Consider the following 12,496-nt stretch of genomic DNA (forward strand, 5'->3'; position numbering starts at 1 on the left):
AAGAAACATTCTATGGTCACCCTGAAATGCTTTTAATGACTATTGCAGTCTCGATATGTCTCAACCACCAGAAAAGCATTGCTAATAACAGACACGTTTGCAAATCAGATGCCAACCTCCACAGACTTATTTTGGCAGGCAAATTCAAAGTAGTTTTTTTTTTCTTTCTGTTAAATCCTAAATTCCAAGAAGGGCTGATTATGTGAACCCCAAGATGTTCATCTCTGCTGAACCGAAAGCACAGGAAATGTCCGTTTCTGGAGCTCGTTTTTCTAAATAAGGCACAGAGATGGATGGATGCTGTTCTGTGGGGGTGATGAAGCAAAACATTTTGGGCCTATAGATCAGCGGTTTGTCTGCAGGAGGAAGAATGACTCATGCTGGAAATCACACTTTACAGCTAAGCATGGCAGGCTTGGTGATGCTCGGGACCTGCTTCGTTCCCTCAGGCAAATCAGGGAGCCTGAAGAAGACGGATGCAGCGCAGAAATATTCCAGAATGGGAGGCCTTTCGATTTTGAGGAATGGGCTAAGATTCCTCGGAATCTGCAGAAGGTGCGTTAAAATTCCATCAAAACAGAGATTAGACTGATTCTGTCCATCCAGTCTGAAAAAAAAAAGATTCTTCATATAGTTTTAAATATCTAATGTAAAAGATGAAAATATTAAGATCAAAAACTCAATTTACGAATTAAAAAATCTGATAAAAATGCACAACTCTGATTCACTTTTAATTTTCATGGTTCATAGATTGCAAATGTACTTGTTTGTGTGACATGAAACCGACCACCTGTTTTCCTCCTTATTGACGTTTACTGTTGTGTAATTCTCAGGTGACACATCTGGAGTAAACACAGTTTTAAACAGTCTATGTCTGTCCTCTACCTGCATCGATTGGAGCAGTAATCCTCTTTCTGATGGACTGACACGGCCTCTGTGGGATTGCGGCCCACCCTTCAATCAAAGGATGATGTTCTCGATCACTTCTCTAACAGGACTCTTCAGAAGTGACCATTTCTGCTTGAGATGTCCTCTCGGACTTCCTCTACAAATCCAGCAGGATCAAGTTCTTCTTCCTGTGTTTTTTACCTTTCAAACATTGAGCGTTTGTTGAGTGTTTGGTCAATGCACGTGTTTCTTTTTTTTTTAAGCCTTTAGCCCCCCCCCCCCCAGCCCCTGTGTGCACAGTGCGCTGGTTTGAGTACAGCCCCTCAGGCTGGAGGTTCGGGTTAACTGGCACCAAAGAGAACGCCATTCAGGAGCTGCGCGCCGTGAAGTGAAGGAAAGCTCCGTCGCGGACGCGGGGGGGCGGGGAGTGAGACAGGACCGGGCAGCGGGGATTTGACCTTTATCCGCGTGTATTTGGGTTTGTGCGGGGCGAGCTGGGAGCCATGGTGATGTTCTCTGCACTTTGGGTGCTCTTACTGTGCCAGCTGTTGTCATCATCCTCAGCCCAGGTAAGAGTTCTCAGGTACCGCTGCCTTCTTTTTACGCGTCACGTGTAAAACGGTGAATCTGGAAGCCTCGCGTATTTGTTTTATTAATTCCTTGGTCTATGAACACCTTTAGGCCCTTCCGGTATGTCCTCCAGAGTAAAACCTGATGCGCCCTCGGAAAGTCTTGCTTCGTCATTGATTTCATGACATTATTATTATTATTATTCTGTCTGGTTCTGTGCCTGCGCTTTTCTCGCTGCTCCATGAAGTCGGGGTTATGTTTTACCTGAGCCTGTGGAATGCTCGGATTGGAGATCAGAGCCACGGGCGCACAATGCCGCCTCTGTTCAGCTCCAGCTCCGCTGGCTGGGTCGAAAAGCCCTTACTAAAAAAATATGTTTATTTTGTTTAGCGCACTTCTGGCTTCCCGTTGGTTGTAGAACATCTATAGTTTGTGCCTTCCTTTTATGAATAAATGGGATTTAAAGCGTCTTCAGTTTTCACAGGGTTGCTGTTAAATTGGATTTAATTCATCGCATTTATGCCTCCGAATTAGAGAATTCACTTATTGGTTATTTTACACGCAACATATTCTGGACGCTTATTCATTTTTCCGATAATTGTTTATTCGGCTTGTTATGCAGATAACAGACACAGGATATTACTGAGAGAGAAACTGAATGATGTCTATGTTGCAGAGGCCGGGCCCCAGAGGAGCTCCTGGGCCACAGGGACCCCCGGGACCACTGGGAAGAGACGGCACCGATGTGAGCAGAGCCGACACTAACATTTTATTCACGTTCTATTAAATAACTTTACATTTACCCGGCTCCATTGAGCATGCATTTGCACCTCAGGTGAATTGTTTGGGCAAAAACTGACATATTTTCCTCATTTTTAATGTTAATATAGTTTAATTACGGTTCACGGCAATCTACAAATGCATCAATTGGTAGAAAAGTGCATTCTTTGTGCAGAAATGTTGCTAGATATGAGTTTTTATGGCAGTAACTCCTCCCCAAGCCCCTCCTCCACATCTTAGGTGGGCGGGGTTTACACATGTCTACTAAATGGAGCTCTGTGTTGGAAAACTGTCACTCTAAACTCTTCTTTTCTATGACACTCTACTGTGGCTTAGGTTATATTCATATATTTTAGTTAGCAATAATTACTTATACAGAATAATGTGAGTCAGTGTACTTTGTGGATTTCTGTTATTCATACCTCAAGGACTATTCAATAATGTAAAAATATTCACTAACAATATGTTGTTTGATGGGTTTTGCTGGCGTGTAGGTGTTATGTTGTAAAAGTCAAACTCGGAAATTGGCTTATATGTAAGCCAATTAAAATAAAGCACTTTGTGTCCGGTATTTTTATCGTGATTTATGTTGTTAAATGTGCTGCGTTCATGTCAGGATATCCCAGTTCTGATTATTTGTTGTGACTTTGTTGAAGTTTAGGTACACAAATCGCCCGTGAGAGCATCTAGATTCTAGAGTTTCACCTCACATACCCCGCCAACCCACACCTTCGACGCTGTGATCATGTGACCCGTCAGATTCTGCAATGTTGTCAGTGTCTGTTCTTCCACATCACATTTACTTTCTCATTAACAGGGCAAACCTGGACCTGCTGGACTACCAGGGAAATCAGTAAGTATTTCAACAAGGCAAGTTGCTTTTATTTGGGGTTGGTATAGAAATGACTTGCACCTAAAATGCATCAAAAACTAGGAAAGCACTCAGAGAGCACAGACCTCTGCCAACAAGCTCATTGGCTCATGTGGATTTACACCGTCCACATAGTGATCTGGATCATCAGCAAAAGGTTCTAAATGGTTCTTGATATCTTTATAAAGTGAATCGGAGTTGATGTGTATTTTTGACTGATTTTTGAATCCGTAAATGGAGTTTTCAATGTAAAATTTTATATATTTTTCCCGACCTCATTCTGGATGAAATCCAGAAGATATTTTTGCATGTTAGTTCATCACCTTTATGACTGTGATTTTTGATGAGTGAATTGAAAGCATATTTTACAGGATTTGTTTTGAAAAAGCCTCCATTATAAGTAAATGTGAAATCCAGTAAATGGTAAAAATATAACACCATTAAATCTGTTCAAGTAGTTTGTTTAGCTTTTATATTCAAGCCTTAGAATAATAATGGATAATCTTATGAGCACACATTATTATTAAACCTTAACCCATGGCAGAGAACATCCTAATTAACCATCGTGGAATTAAAAGTGGTTTTTTTTATTTATTATACGTCTTATATTTCCGAAAATAAATTCTTACTGCTAACCCTAAATCTTCTTTTTTTCCACTGTCTTATGTTCAGATCAATTTTAATAAAGATATTAATTGGGTCAATAGTGAGATAGATTGCTGCTCTCTCTATCTGCAGGGCCCCAAAGGGAAAGCAGCCATTCCAGGGTCACCAGGAAAACCAGGCCTGCCAGGACTTCCGGGAGTGGATGTAAGCGTTCCAGAGATTTTTGAATCCTTGCCTAAATGGAGTTTCATCTATGATAATTGGCCATGCTAAAATAACAACAGAGGAAATGATGAAAGTGAATTATGCCCTTTCTCTTCAGGGTTTGACGGGTCCCGATGGTCCCGCCGGGAAGGATGGACCTGCAGGAGAAACAGTAAGCTCAGGCCTTTGATCTCTCTGGGGCGCCCCCCCCCCCCCCCCCCAATTGGATGATATGACCTAGGCTGCAGTTTTGTGAGGATCTCTAACAAGGTCTCGCGGGGACATGGTGGTGTGTTTTCGCTGTCGGCCTGGATTCGTCAAGCCGGCTCAGCCTCTAGGTTGGAATATTTTTAACGAGGGATCAGAATGGGGATTTATTTCTGCTGCTTCTCTAATCCAGCCTGGAATGTTCTCCATCGAGCTGTGTGAGTCTCGGGGACGATGGTCTGTTGCTCTGATGCGCAGGGACCTGGTATTGTCCTCTTGGTGATTCAAGAGAATCACAGCACACGGCATCAAAGTGCATCTGCTGCATCTCACCATCAAACGGGAAGATGTTCATCTCCAGCTTCAAATGTAACCCCCCCCTCCCCCCTCCCTGGCATCGCAGCTAATTAGCCAACCTAATGAGGAAGCTTGCTTCAACAAATGCCCCTAATTACTCCGATTGCTACGCCGCCACGCCTGGTTCACATTACTGAAGATTTATGCGGCGACAACAGGATCAATCCGTCAGTTTTCCGAGGCAGAGCAGGAGCCTGATCCGATCAGCGAAGCGTAATGATGTTCATTTCGACACAGACGCAGTGGCTCAGTGTTTACAGGGCCGCGTTCTGCAGCATCTGCCTTCACCGTCGTTTTTTGTGTTCGTGGACTGAGAAATTCAGTGGAAAAGTAACACGACTGTGTCTATTTGCCGTCTCAGACGACACAAATACAGCCGCGGGGGAGGAAACTAAGAGTTTCAGAGAGGGTGGAGGAGAAATGATCGCAGGAAGCTCGGGCGAAAAGAAGGAGCGCTGCAGGAAAAGACAATTTGATCATGTTGTCTGTTTGCCGACAGAAATAACGACTGAAATATGTGGAAACAAAACACACATGGAAAGCCGTCGTGTTATAACGAGGACGATGATGGAGTCTGTTTATGATCATGGTTTCTCTTTAAAGGGTGAAGCTGGACCTCTCGGGCCTCCTGGGCCTCCTGTAAGTACCTGAAACTCTGAACGCGACATTGTTAGATATTATAGTCTCGTCTGATCTGACTGGGCTGCAGTCGTTCATCTCCGCCTGACAGCAACCCGGGACAAACCGTCACTCTGGATTTGATGCAGTTCTGAGAGCAAATCTAACCACGCCCTGTGTGTGTTTGGCTTAATTCTCCTTCCCGTGTCTTCCGTAGGGCAGAGGGAGACCGGGCGCTGCAGTGAGTGTTATTTTCATGTGCAGAAAGACCGTGGTGTATTTGTATCTTTCCTACACACCATTTTACATTGTGTGCGTGTCACGCGATCTTGTACATGTGCTGAAATCTTCTGTTTCCAGGGCCTACCCGGAACCAACGGGTTGCCAGGCGGAGCCGGGCCCCGCGGTCCAGCGGTGAGTATCTGTCGCATCGGTCCAATCGCATTCCCCATCGTCCTCACGGAGGAGTTATAATCCTCTGATTCAGGATGAGGTCATCAAATCATTTTTGTTATCAGTTACACTTTTCGACCGAAGGATCCAGTCAGAGATTAGCTTGATACCGGCTCCTGAGAAGTGTGTGCCGTTCTGGAAAAATGAATCTGACATGCGAGGGTTCAGCGCATCACCTTATTTTGAGTGGACGGGGCGTTTAAGGGACGCTCTTTCCTCAGGAGAAACCGCAATTGATTTTTGTGACTGCGACCAGATTGAGCTGATCTGGAACTTCAGTTGGGAAAGCAGTGACTTTTTCTTTTAGGCAGTTCCTGAATATGTTGTTAATCTCTTTGCTGCTCTTCTGTTCCTCAGGGTGCTGAGGGTCCTTCAGGACTTTCTGGACCTGCTGGTCCCGATGGACCACCAGTAAGTCCAGCCATCATTATATATTTGATAACTGGTGCTGCGAACGCTATGCAGACAGAAACCTGAACTTAAGGCCCTTTGTTGTGCCTCCCCCCCCCCCTCCCCCTGTCAGGGCCTTCCTGGTACGCTTCATGATCTTAGCGGTGACCTTCTGGTAGGTTTTCAACCGTGCACCTGTGAGAGCAGCACAATCGCAGCACAGCGAACGCGCCGTCCTCAAGGCTTTGTCTCTATCGTCCACAGTGTCCTGCAATCTGCCCCCCTGGTCCCTCCGGTGCCTCCGGGATGCCAGGATTCAAGGTAAAGACAGCGTCCAGCACCCTTTTTTTTATGTACCGGTATTTTGAATCATAGGTTGTTAAATGTGATTATTTTCACTCATGTAGGGTCACACAGGCCACAAAGGAGACAGGGGAGAGCCTGGAAAAGATGGAGAGAAGGTGAGTTTGTCATGTGATACAGATATTTTGATAATCGTTGGTTTCATTGAGCTGCAGCCGCCCATTCCGATCTTATGATTTGGAGTTCTGCTGCTTTATCTCCAGGGTGACTCTGGTCCATCTGGTCCTCCGGGAATTCCTGGGACTGTGGGTCTGCAGGTAAGCTGCCTAAAAAGGTTCAGTCCTTCGAATTTGACTTATTTGACTGCATATTTATATTACTTTACTTTTTGTGGCTTTCTGTAATGCTCGATTGCTGTGTTTCAGGGCCCACGTGGTCTCAGAGGGTTTCAAGGCACAATGGGATCTGTAGGAGACAGAGTAAGAAACTTTCAGATCATGGTCCAACCAGTCACGTTCTACCTTTTGTCGACGGCGGTGCAGAAATGTAAATGTTTTCTGATTGTTTTTAGGGTCTGCCTGGTTTCAGAGGCAAACATGGAATCGCCGGCATCATCGGAAAAACAGTGAGTCTCTCCTTTCGACACTCTTGAAATGAAAGCATAATTTCGGAATAATAATAACGGATGTCTGGTCCCATCAATGAATAGCCGCTTGTGTTTCATCTGAACTCTCCAGGGTGATGTCGGAGAAAAAGGGCCGCGGGGATTTAGAGGACCCAAAGGAGAAATTGTAAGTAAGATACCTGACTGTTAGTTTCAGCAGTGTGTTGAAGGATGTGTAGAATGCAGATGACGCCATAGCGTGTCTTTCAACAGGGTAAAATTGGTCCCAAAGGAGGGCCTGGGGGAGCAGGACCCAAAGGAGAACCTGTAAGTTCATGTCTGAAAAGCTATCACAATGTCATGCTCATCGTCTCGCCGAGATTTGAGGCTCATATTTGATGTTTCCTCAGGGTATTCCTGGCAGGGACGGTAAAGACGGCGCCCCAGGCCTTGATGGTGAGAAGGTAAATGTAATTAGTTATTTCTTTCTGCACAGTCTGACCTTAAATTAAGTTAACAGTTCGGGACCTGAGCCGAGCTGATGCTGCAGTGTCCGTGTCAATAGGGTGATGCCGGGCGCCACGGGGTGGTCGGAGAGAAAGGCCCAAATGGCCTTCCTGTAAGTAGCATGAGATTTTCCATGTGCATGATAATAAATTGTATTGTTTAAATCCTCCATAGTGACTGTAACACTGTTCTGCACAATCATTTCCCCAAAGTCTAAAGGAAGAGCCGGAGAAATCATTGTTGTGTATTTTCTGTTCCAGGGTCTTCAAGGAAAGGCTGGAGCGAAGGGATCCAAAGGAGAAGCTGTGAGTATCGGAGCAAAAACACAAACGGACCGAAAGCTTAAAGCTGAGATCTGGAACATGGAGGAGAGTCATTTTGATCTTTTCCATCTTTACCAGGGTGATCCGGGAAAGCTTGGGGAGACGGGACCCTCTGGAGAGCCAGGTATTCCTGTATGTATCTGATGGGCTTTTTGGACTGGTTGTAACTGGGTCACGGCCTATATTTGATCTCATACGGAAGATTTAGCGATGCAGGGTCTGGTCTCAAATCTTTTTTTTTTTGTTTGTTTTTCACCTCCTCCCTTAGGGTGACGTTGGCGTCCCAGGCGAAAGGGGGATAGCAGGACCCAGAGGAGTAGGAGTAAGTTGATGCTTACCCTATAAACCAAAGCAACTGCTGTTCCTCTTAATAACCCCCCCCCCCAATCAGAAACCAAATAATTAGACTTTGAGCTGCACAGACGGTGATCTGCAAAATGTGACCAACATTTCGGCTTTTAGCTTGAGCTAAACTGACGTAGCTGCATCCCAGTAGAATGACGTGCCGATGTGTGTTTCTAACAGGGGGGCATCGGACCAGCGGGCAACCCCGGGCCTCAGGGAAGGAAGGGCTTCCAAGTGAGTGGCGTGATGTCACCCGTCATCAACAGTTTCATAAGATTAGCCGCCAGCTCAGTTTGTCTGATCTGCACCACAGGGGGTGAAAGGAGCCTTGGGGGATCCAGGTCTTCCAGGTCCAACGGGAATCCGTGGAGAGTTTGGAGAAAGGGTGAGATTGACGTGTGTCATAAAATCAAATCCCAGGGCTTAAAATCAAACCCTGAAGCGGTGTAAGTGTTTTCTTTTAACAATAGAATGCGTACGTCTTACTCTCAGCAATTAATCTAGAAGCAGTTATTATTATTATTAAGTTGGTTAATATCCAAAACCAATACAGTCACTTATTTATCACAGTCGACCAAGATGTCATGAAAAGCATGTAATCTATCAGTAGCCGATCAGCAATTCTGTGACTTAATACTAGAATTTCTTGCCATAATTTGAGTTTACGATGAAATGTAAGGGACATAAAGCTGCACGAACACAGATAGAGGCAGTGAAGGGCGGACGCTCTGCGTTCACCAGCCTGGAGACGTCTCAAACACAAAAAGGCCTGCTGTTCAGAGTCTGAGGCCAGAACAAAGCTGGTATTTATCCCGCTCCAGGTTCCCCCTCTGCTAGCCTGCCTCACTTCCCTTCACCCCCCCCCCCCTGTGGCGGCCGTCGTTCATTTTCTTCCTCTTTCCATTTCTAGGGTCCGGTTGGAGCTTCTGGGCCAAAAGGAGAAATGGTAAATATTCCTAAATCCTCTTTTCTCTTAAGGAACTAAGACATCTTTATTGTTTGTTTTACTTATTACAATGCCAAAGAGTTTTCTTTTTCCCATCAAACGAAAAAACGAAAAGGAAACCTTGACCACTTTAACACCTTTGTTTCGTGAGGATGGATTCGGATGATGCAGCTTTTGTCTCGTGTCTCTAGGGTGTAGCAGGAAGCGACGGTTTACCAGGAGAGAACGGAGAGGCTGTAAGTATGCTCTTCTATTTTCACGCTTTCATTGGCATCCGGATACACGAAGCAATGGAGGCCCGAGAGACTCATTACTTTGTTAGCAGCGCTGCCAACGAGCTCGGAATCTTCAGGAGACTCTGTGCAAAGATCTCTGAAGGTTTTGATATATTTAAACACGAACTCCTACTTTCAACGCTTTGTTTGTTGTACGGGCCTCTATTTAAATACTTGATTCTACTGCATTTAATTTTTCTTTGCGTTCTACCGCACCTAATTGTGTGTAAGATCAACGACACACAAGGCAATTTGTAACAGCGTAAATTCAGTCACTTATTTTTTTGAACACGTCTTCTAATTTTCAGGGTCCTTTTGGCCCAGTTGGACAAAAGGGACAGGTGAGCTGCTGCATTTCCTACTTCTGTCTCCTCAATTCTTACACGTGAACCTGTTTCATTTAGACTACATGTGGTAGGTTTCTATTTGTTACCACAAAGCATAGTCCGATCAGCTGTTGTGTGTGTGTGTGGGTGTAATTACGTAGAACTCTCCCGGCGCCTGCCTCCGAGCTGGTGCCCACTTGTCAGAAGATTCTGCTCCGCATCTCGGGTTTAATAGGATTAATTAGAGATAGGTATGGCTGCTCTGCTTTATTTGCCCGTTCCCTGCTCGCGCCTCCAGGGAGAGACGAGCCGCATTAAGCCGCAGCGCAGTTTATATAATTAGTGACGAGTCTCATTCCTGCCGTCTCATTTACTGTTTGCTGGGCTTGTTGGAGTAATTATCAAGCGTCCTCCACCGTGCCACGCGAGCCGGCCCCCGCTTTGTCTCGACAGACTGTTTTTGTTCCTGTTTGAAAGAATTGTTGTTTTTTTTTGTTTTTATGTTTGTAAAATATTGAAATGATTCATCTATTTATCTAAATGGATGATTCTTGCTGATTGCAGCCAGGGAAGCCGGGTGAACTGGGACCAAAGGGAGTGACTGGTCCACAAGGAGAGCTCGGGGCAAGAGGGCTTCCGGGAAAGCAAGGAACAATGGGCTTCCAAGGGGAGCAGGGTCTGCCTGGGATTGCAGGAAAGACAGGTGTACCTGTGAGTGTGCCCCCCCCCCCCCCCCCCCCCGTACAAGCATGTAAAAAGCTTGTGATTGATGGTACATTTTCTACCTGAGTGATCTGTGTTCTAGGGTAAACTGGTCAGTGAGCAGCACATCCGGGAGCTGTGTGGTTCAATGATCGACGGTGAGAAATCAGCATCTTTATCTTTAATCCCTAGGGAAATTCTATCACTTCTGTAGCTTCCTCTAGCGGTGAATTAAAAGTAATTGATCCGGTGTTTTCTATCACGTGCAGATCAGATTGCACAGCTGGCCGCTAACCTTCGACGACCCCTGGCCCCTGGGATGGTGGGCCGCCCCGGGCCCGCCGGGCCTCCGGGAAAGGCAGGAGTCGGTGGGTCTATCGGGCATCCTGGTGCCCGCGGACCACCGGGGTACAGAGGCCTGCCAGGAGAACTCGGAGACCCGGGTCCCAGAGGTACATTACAATGGACCACAACTACACACATCCATTCTGTACGTTGTCACAAACCAGCAAGCCTGAGAACCACTAGATACCCTGGCATGGAGTGAGCTAGGTTAATTAGCATTAAGATAGAAATACCAAATAGAGTAAGTAGAGGCGTAACGGGGGTAAACGCGCTCCGATACTTCCCATCACTGACTGTGTTATGTCTTTACGACAGGTGATGTTGGTTACCATGGTGATAAAGGATCCACCGGCAAAACCATTGATGGACCCGTTGGAGACCAAGGACACCAAGGTATGTGGTTCGGTGCCGTACATTGTGTGATTACATGGAAAGATAGTGTGGACCCCTAATAAAATTTACTGACTTTAAAATAAAGTCTGACGCATAATTAAAACATCAGCAGTCATTGGTGCTTGCCCCATGCCCTGGATTTTGCCTGCAGGTCCTCCAGGAGTACCTGGAACCGTCAAAGACGGGCGTGATGGATCTCCAGGAGATCCGGGCGAGCCTGGAGAGTCAGGCAGGGTCGGCAGGACTGGGCACCACGGACCTCCTGGGATCTGCGATACAACAGCCTGCCAGGGAACATCGGCCGCCGGCAAATCCTCAAACCCGAAAAACCATTGAACATGACTTCCTGCAACCTGATGCCATCCACCCCCCCAAGGGTGATAAGCGAGGGAGGGAGGGAAGGAAGGAATGAACAAAGACGGCGATCACAAAAGTGTCCTCTTTATTTGAATACGCATATCACGACAGGTGAAGGGTAACATCCGACAGTTGTGATATTACAGGAACAGAGGAACACCCGAGGATTGGCACGAATACCAGCGTGAGTGAGAGACATCAACGTCACGATCGATAACCAGAAGTGAAGTGGACAGAGGCGTGGAGGAGTCCGAGAGAACAACTGCATCTCCTTTCAAATACTACAGTAACACAGACTTGACTTAGAAATAACAGGAAAATGAAAGATGAGTCCTTTGTGTGTAAAATACTTTGTACATGTTGTTTCCCTGCCCTCAGTACCTTTCTCAAAATACTTATCAGATGAAGCTCAAGAAACAATCCTGACCGTCTCTGAAGTATCGAAACTAGTTCATGGAAATCACAGGTGTTACCTCAACATACGAGCTTACAGTGCAAGATGTGGAAACGGAGGCTAAACGTCTGCCAAGGATTTGTGTACACGTTGTGTAGAGGAAAAAAAAAACAACACAAACCCCATAACCTACTGATGGATGAATCAGTCAATGTAAAATCAATTTCTAGGAAATGTTTTCGTTAAATTCTTTTTTTTTTTTAAATACACAATGCCGACATCCACTATGTACTACCGATGCTGTAACTATTAAATCTACATGACCTTAAATACTATTTATTATTTGTGGGTGACTGATGTATGTACAGTAAAATGCTACGGCGATATGTTGTAAGAAAAACAAATAAAGCCACTTTTCAGTAAAACATCACTCCTCTCTACACATCAAAATGAAGTTTGTAATCACAGAAATATGCACAACGCTGTGAAAGTCATGTAACCATTAATAAAAACACATTTTCCATGCAAAGCATGAAATCTTAAATATTTGAAAGAAACACAACATACTGTATTCATAACAATTAATGGTAACTGCTCGGAAGAAATTTGCATTACTGGTACAAAAATGTGAACATATTTAAGTCAGATAATGAAAGAAGCTGTACTCTTACCACAAGGGCACTATCGGGTGTTTTTCCAAAGAGAAATAGCGCCATCTGTGGGTGACAGCGG

The 12,496-nt window shown here is 45.3% G+C and overlaps 1 protein-coding gene across 1 annotated transcript; it reads left to right on the forward strand.

Annotated features, from left to right (window-relative positions):
* The first annotated feature begins 1,391 nt into the window (after positions 1-1,391).
* On the forward strand, positions 1,392-11,349 carry col9a3 (collagen, type IX, alpha 3). The gene is made up of 32 exons (XM_068749557.1): positions 1,392-1,457; positions 2,135-2,203; positions 3,056-3,091; positions 3,848-3,919; positions 4,038-4,091; positions 5,087-5,122; positions 5,319-5,342; positions 5,462-5,515; positions 5,912-5,965; positions 6,078-6,119; positions 6,209-6,265; positions 6,352-6,405; positions 6,511-6,564; positions 6,673-6,726; positions 6,819-6,872; positions 6,985-7,038; positions 7,125-7,178; positions 7,262-7,315; positions 7,417-7,470; positions 7,619-7,663; positions 7,760-7,813; positions 7,950-8,003; positions 8,207-8,260; positions 8,340-8,411; positions 8,937-8,972; positions 9,164-9,208; positions 9,556-9,588; positions 10,138-10,284; positions 10,379-10,433; positions 10,545-10,727; positions 10,936-11,013; positions 11,165-11,349. The coding sequence occupies exons 1-32, from the start codon at positions 1,392-1,394 to the stop codon at positions 11,347-11,349; spliced, it is 2,037 nt and encodes a 678-aa protein (XP_068605658.1).
* Positions 11,350-12,496: the final 1,147 nt, after the last annotated feature.

Source organism: Brachionichthys hirsutus, chromosome 2, assembly GCF_040956055.1.
Source record: "Brachionichthys hirsutus isolate HB-005 chromosome 2, CSIRO-AGI_Bhir_v1, whole genome shotgun sequence".
NCBI classification, from domain to species: Eukaryota; Metazoa; Chordata; class Actinopteri; order Lophiiformes; family Brachionichthyidae; genus Brachionichthys; species Brachionichthys hirsutus.

Excerpts from the sequence above, each read along its gene's own strand:
- col9a3 (XM_068749557.1), top strand. The coding sequence starts at position 1,392 with ATGGTGATGTTCTCTGCACTTTGGGTGCTCTTACTGTGCCAGCTGTTG. Across the intron at positions 2,204-3,055 it reads TGGGAAGAGACGGCACCGAT|GGCAAACCTGGACCTGCTGG; the intron begins GTGAGCAGAGCC and ends TCTCATTAACAG. Across the intron at positions 7,664-7,759 it reads AGGGATCCAAAGGAGAAGCT|GGTGATCCGGGAAAGCTTGG; the intron begins GTGAGTATCGGA and ends CATCTTTACCAG.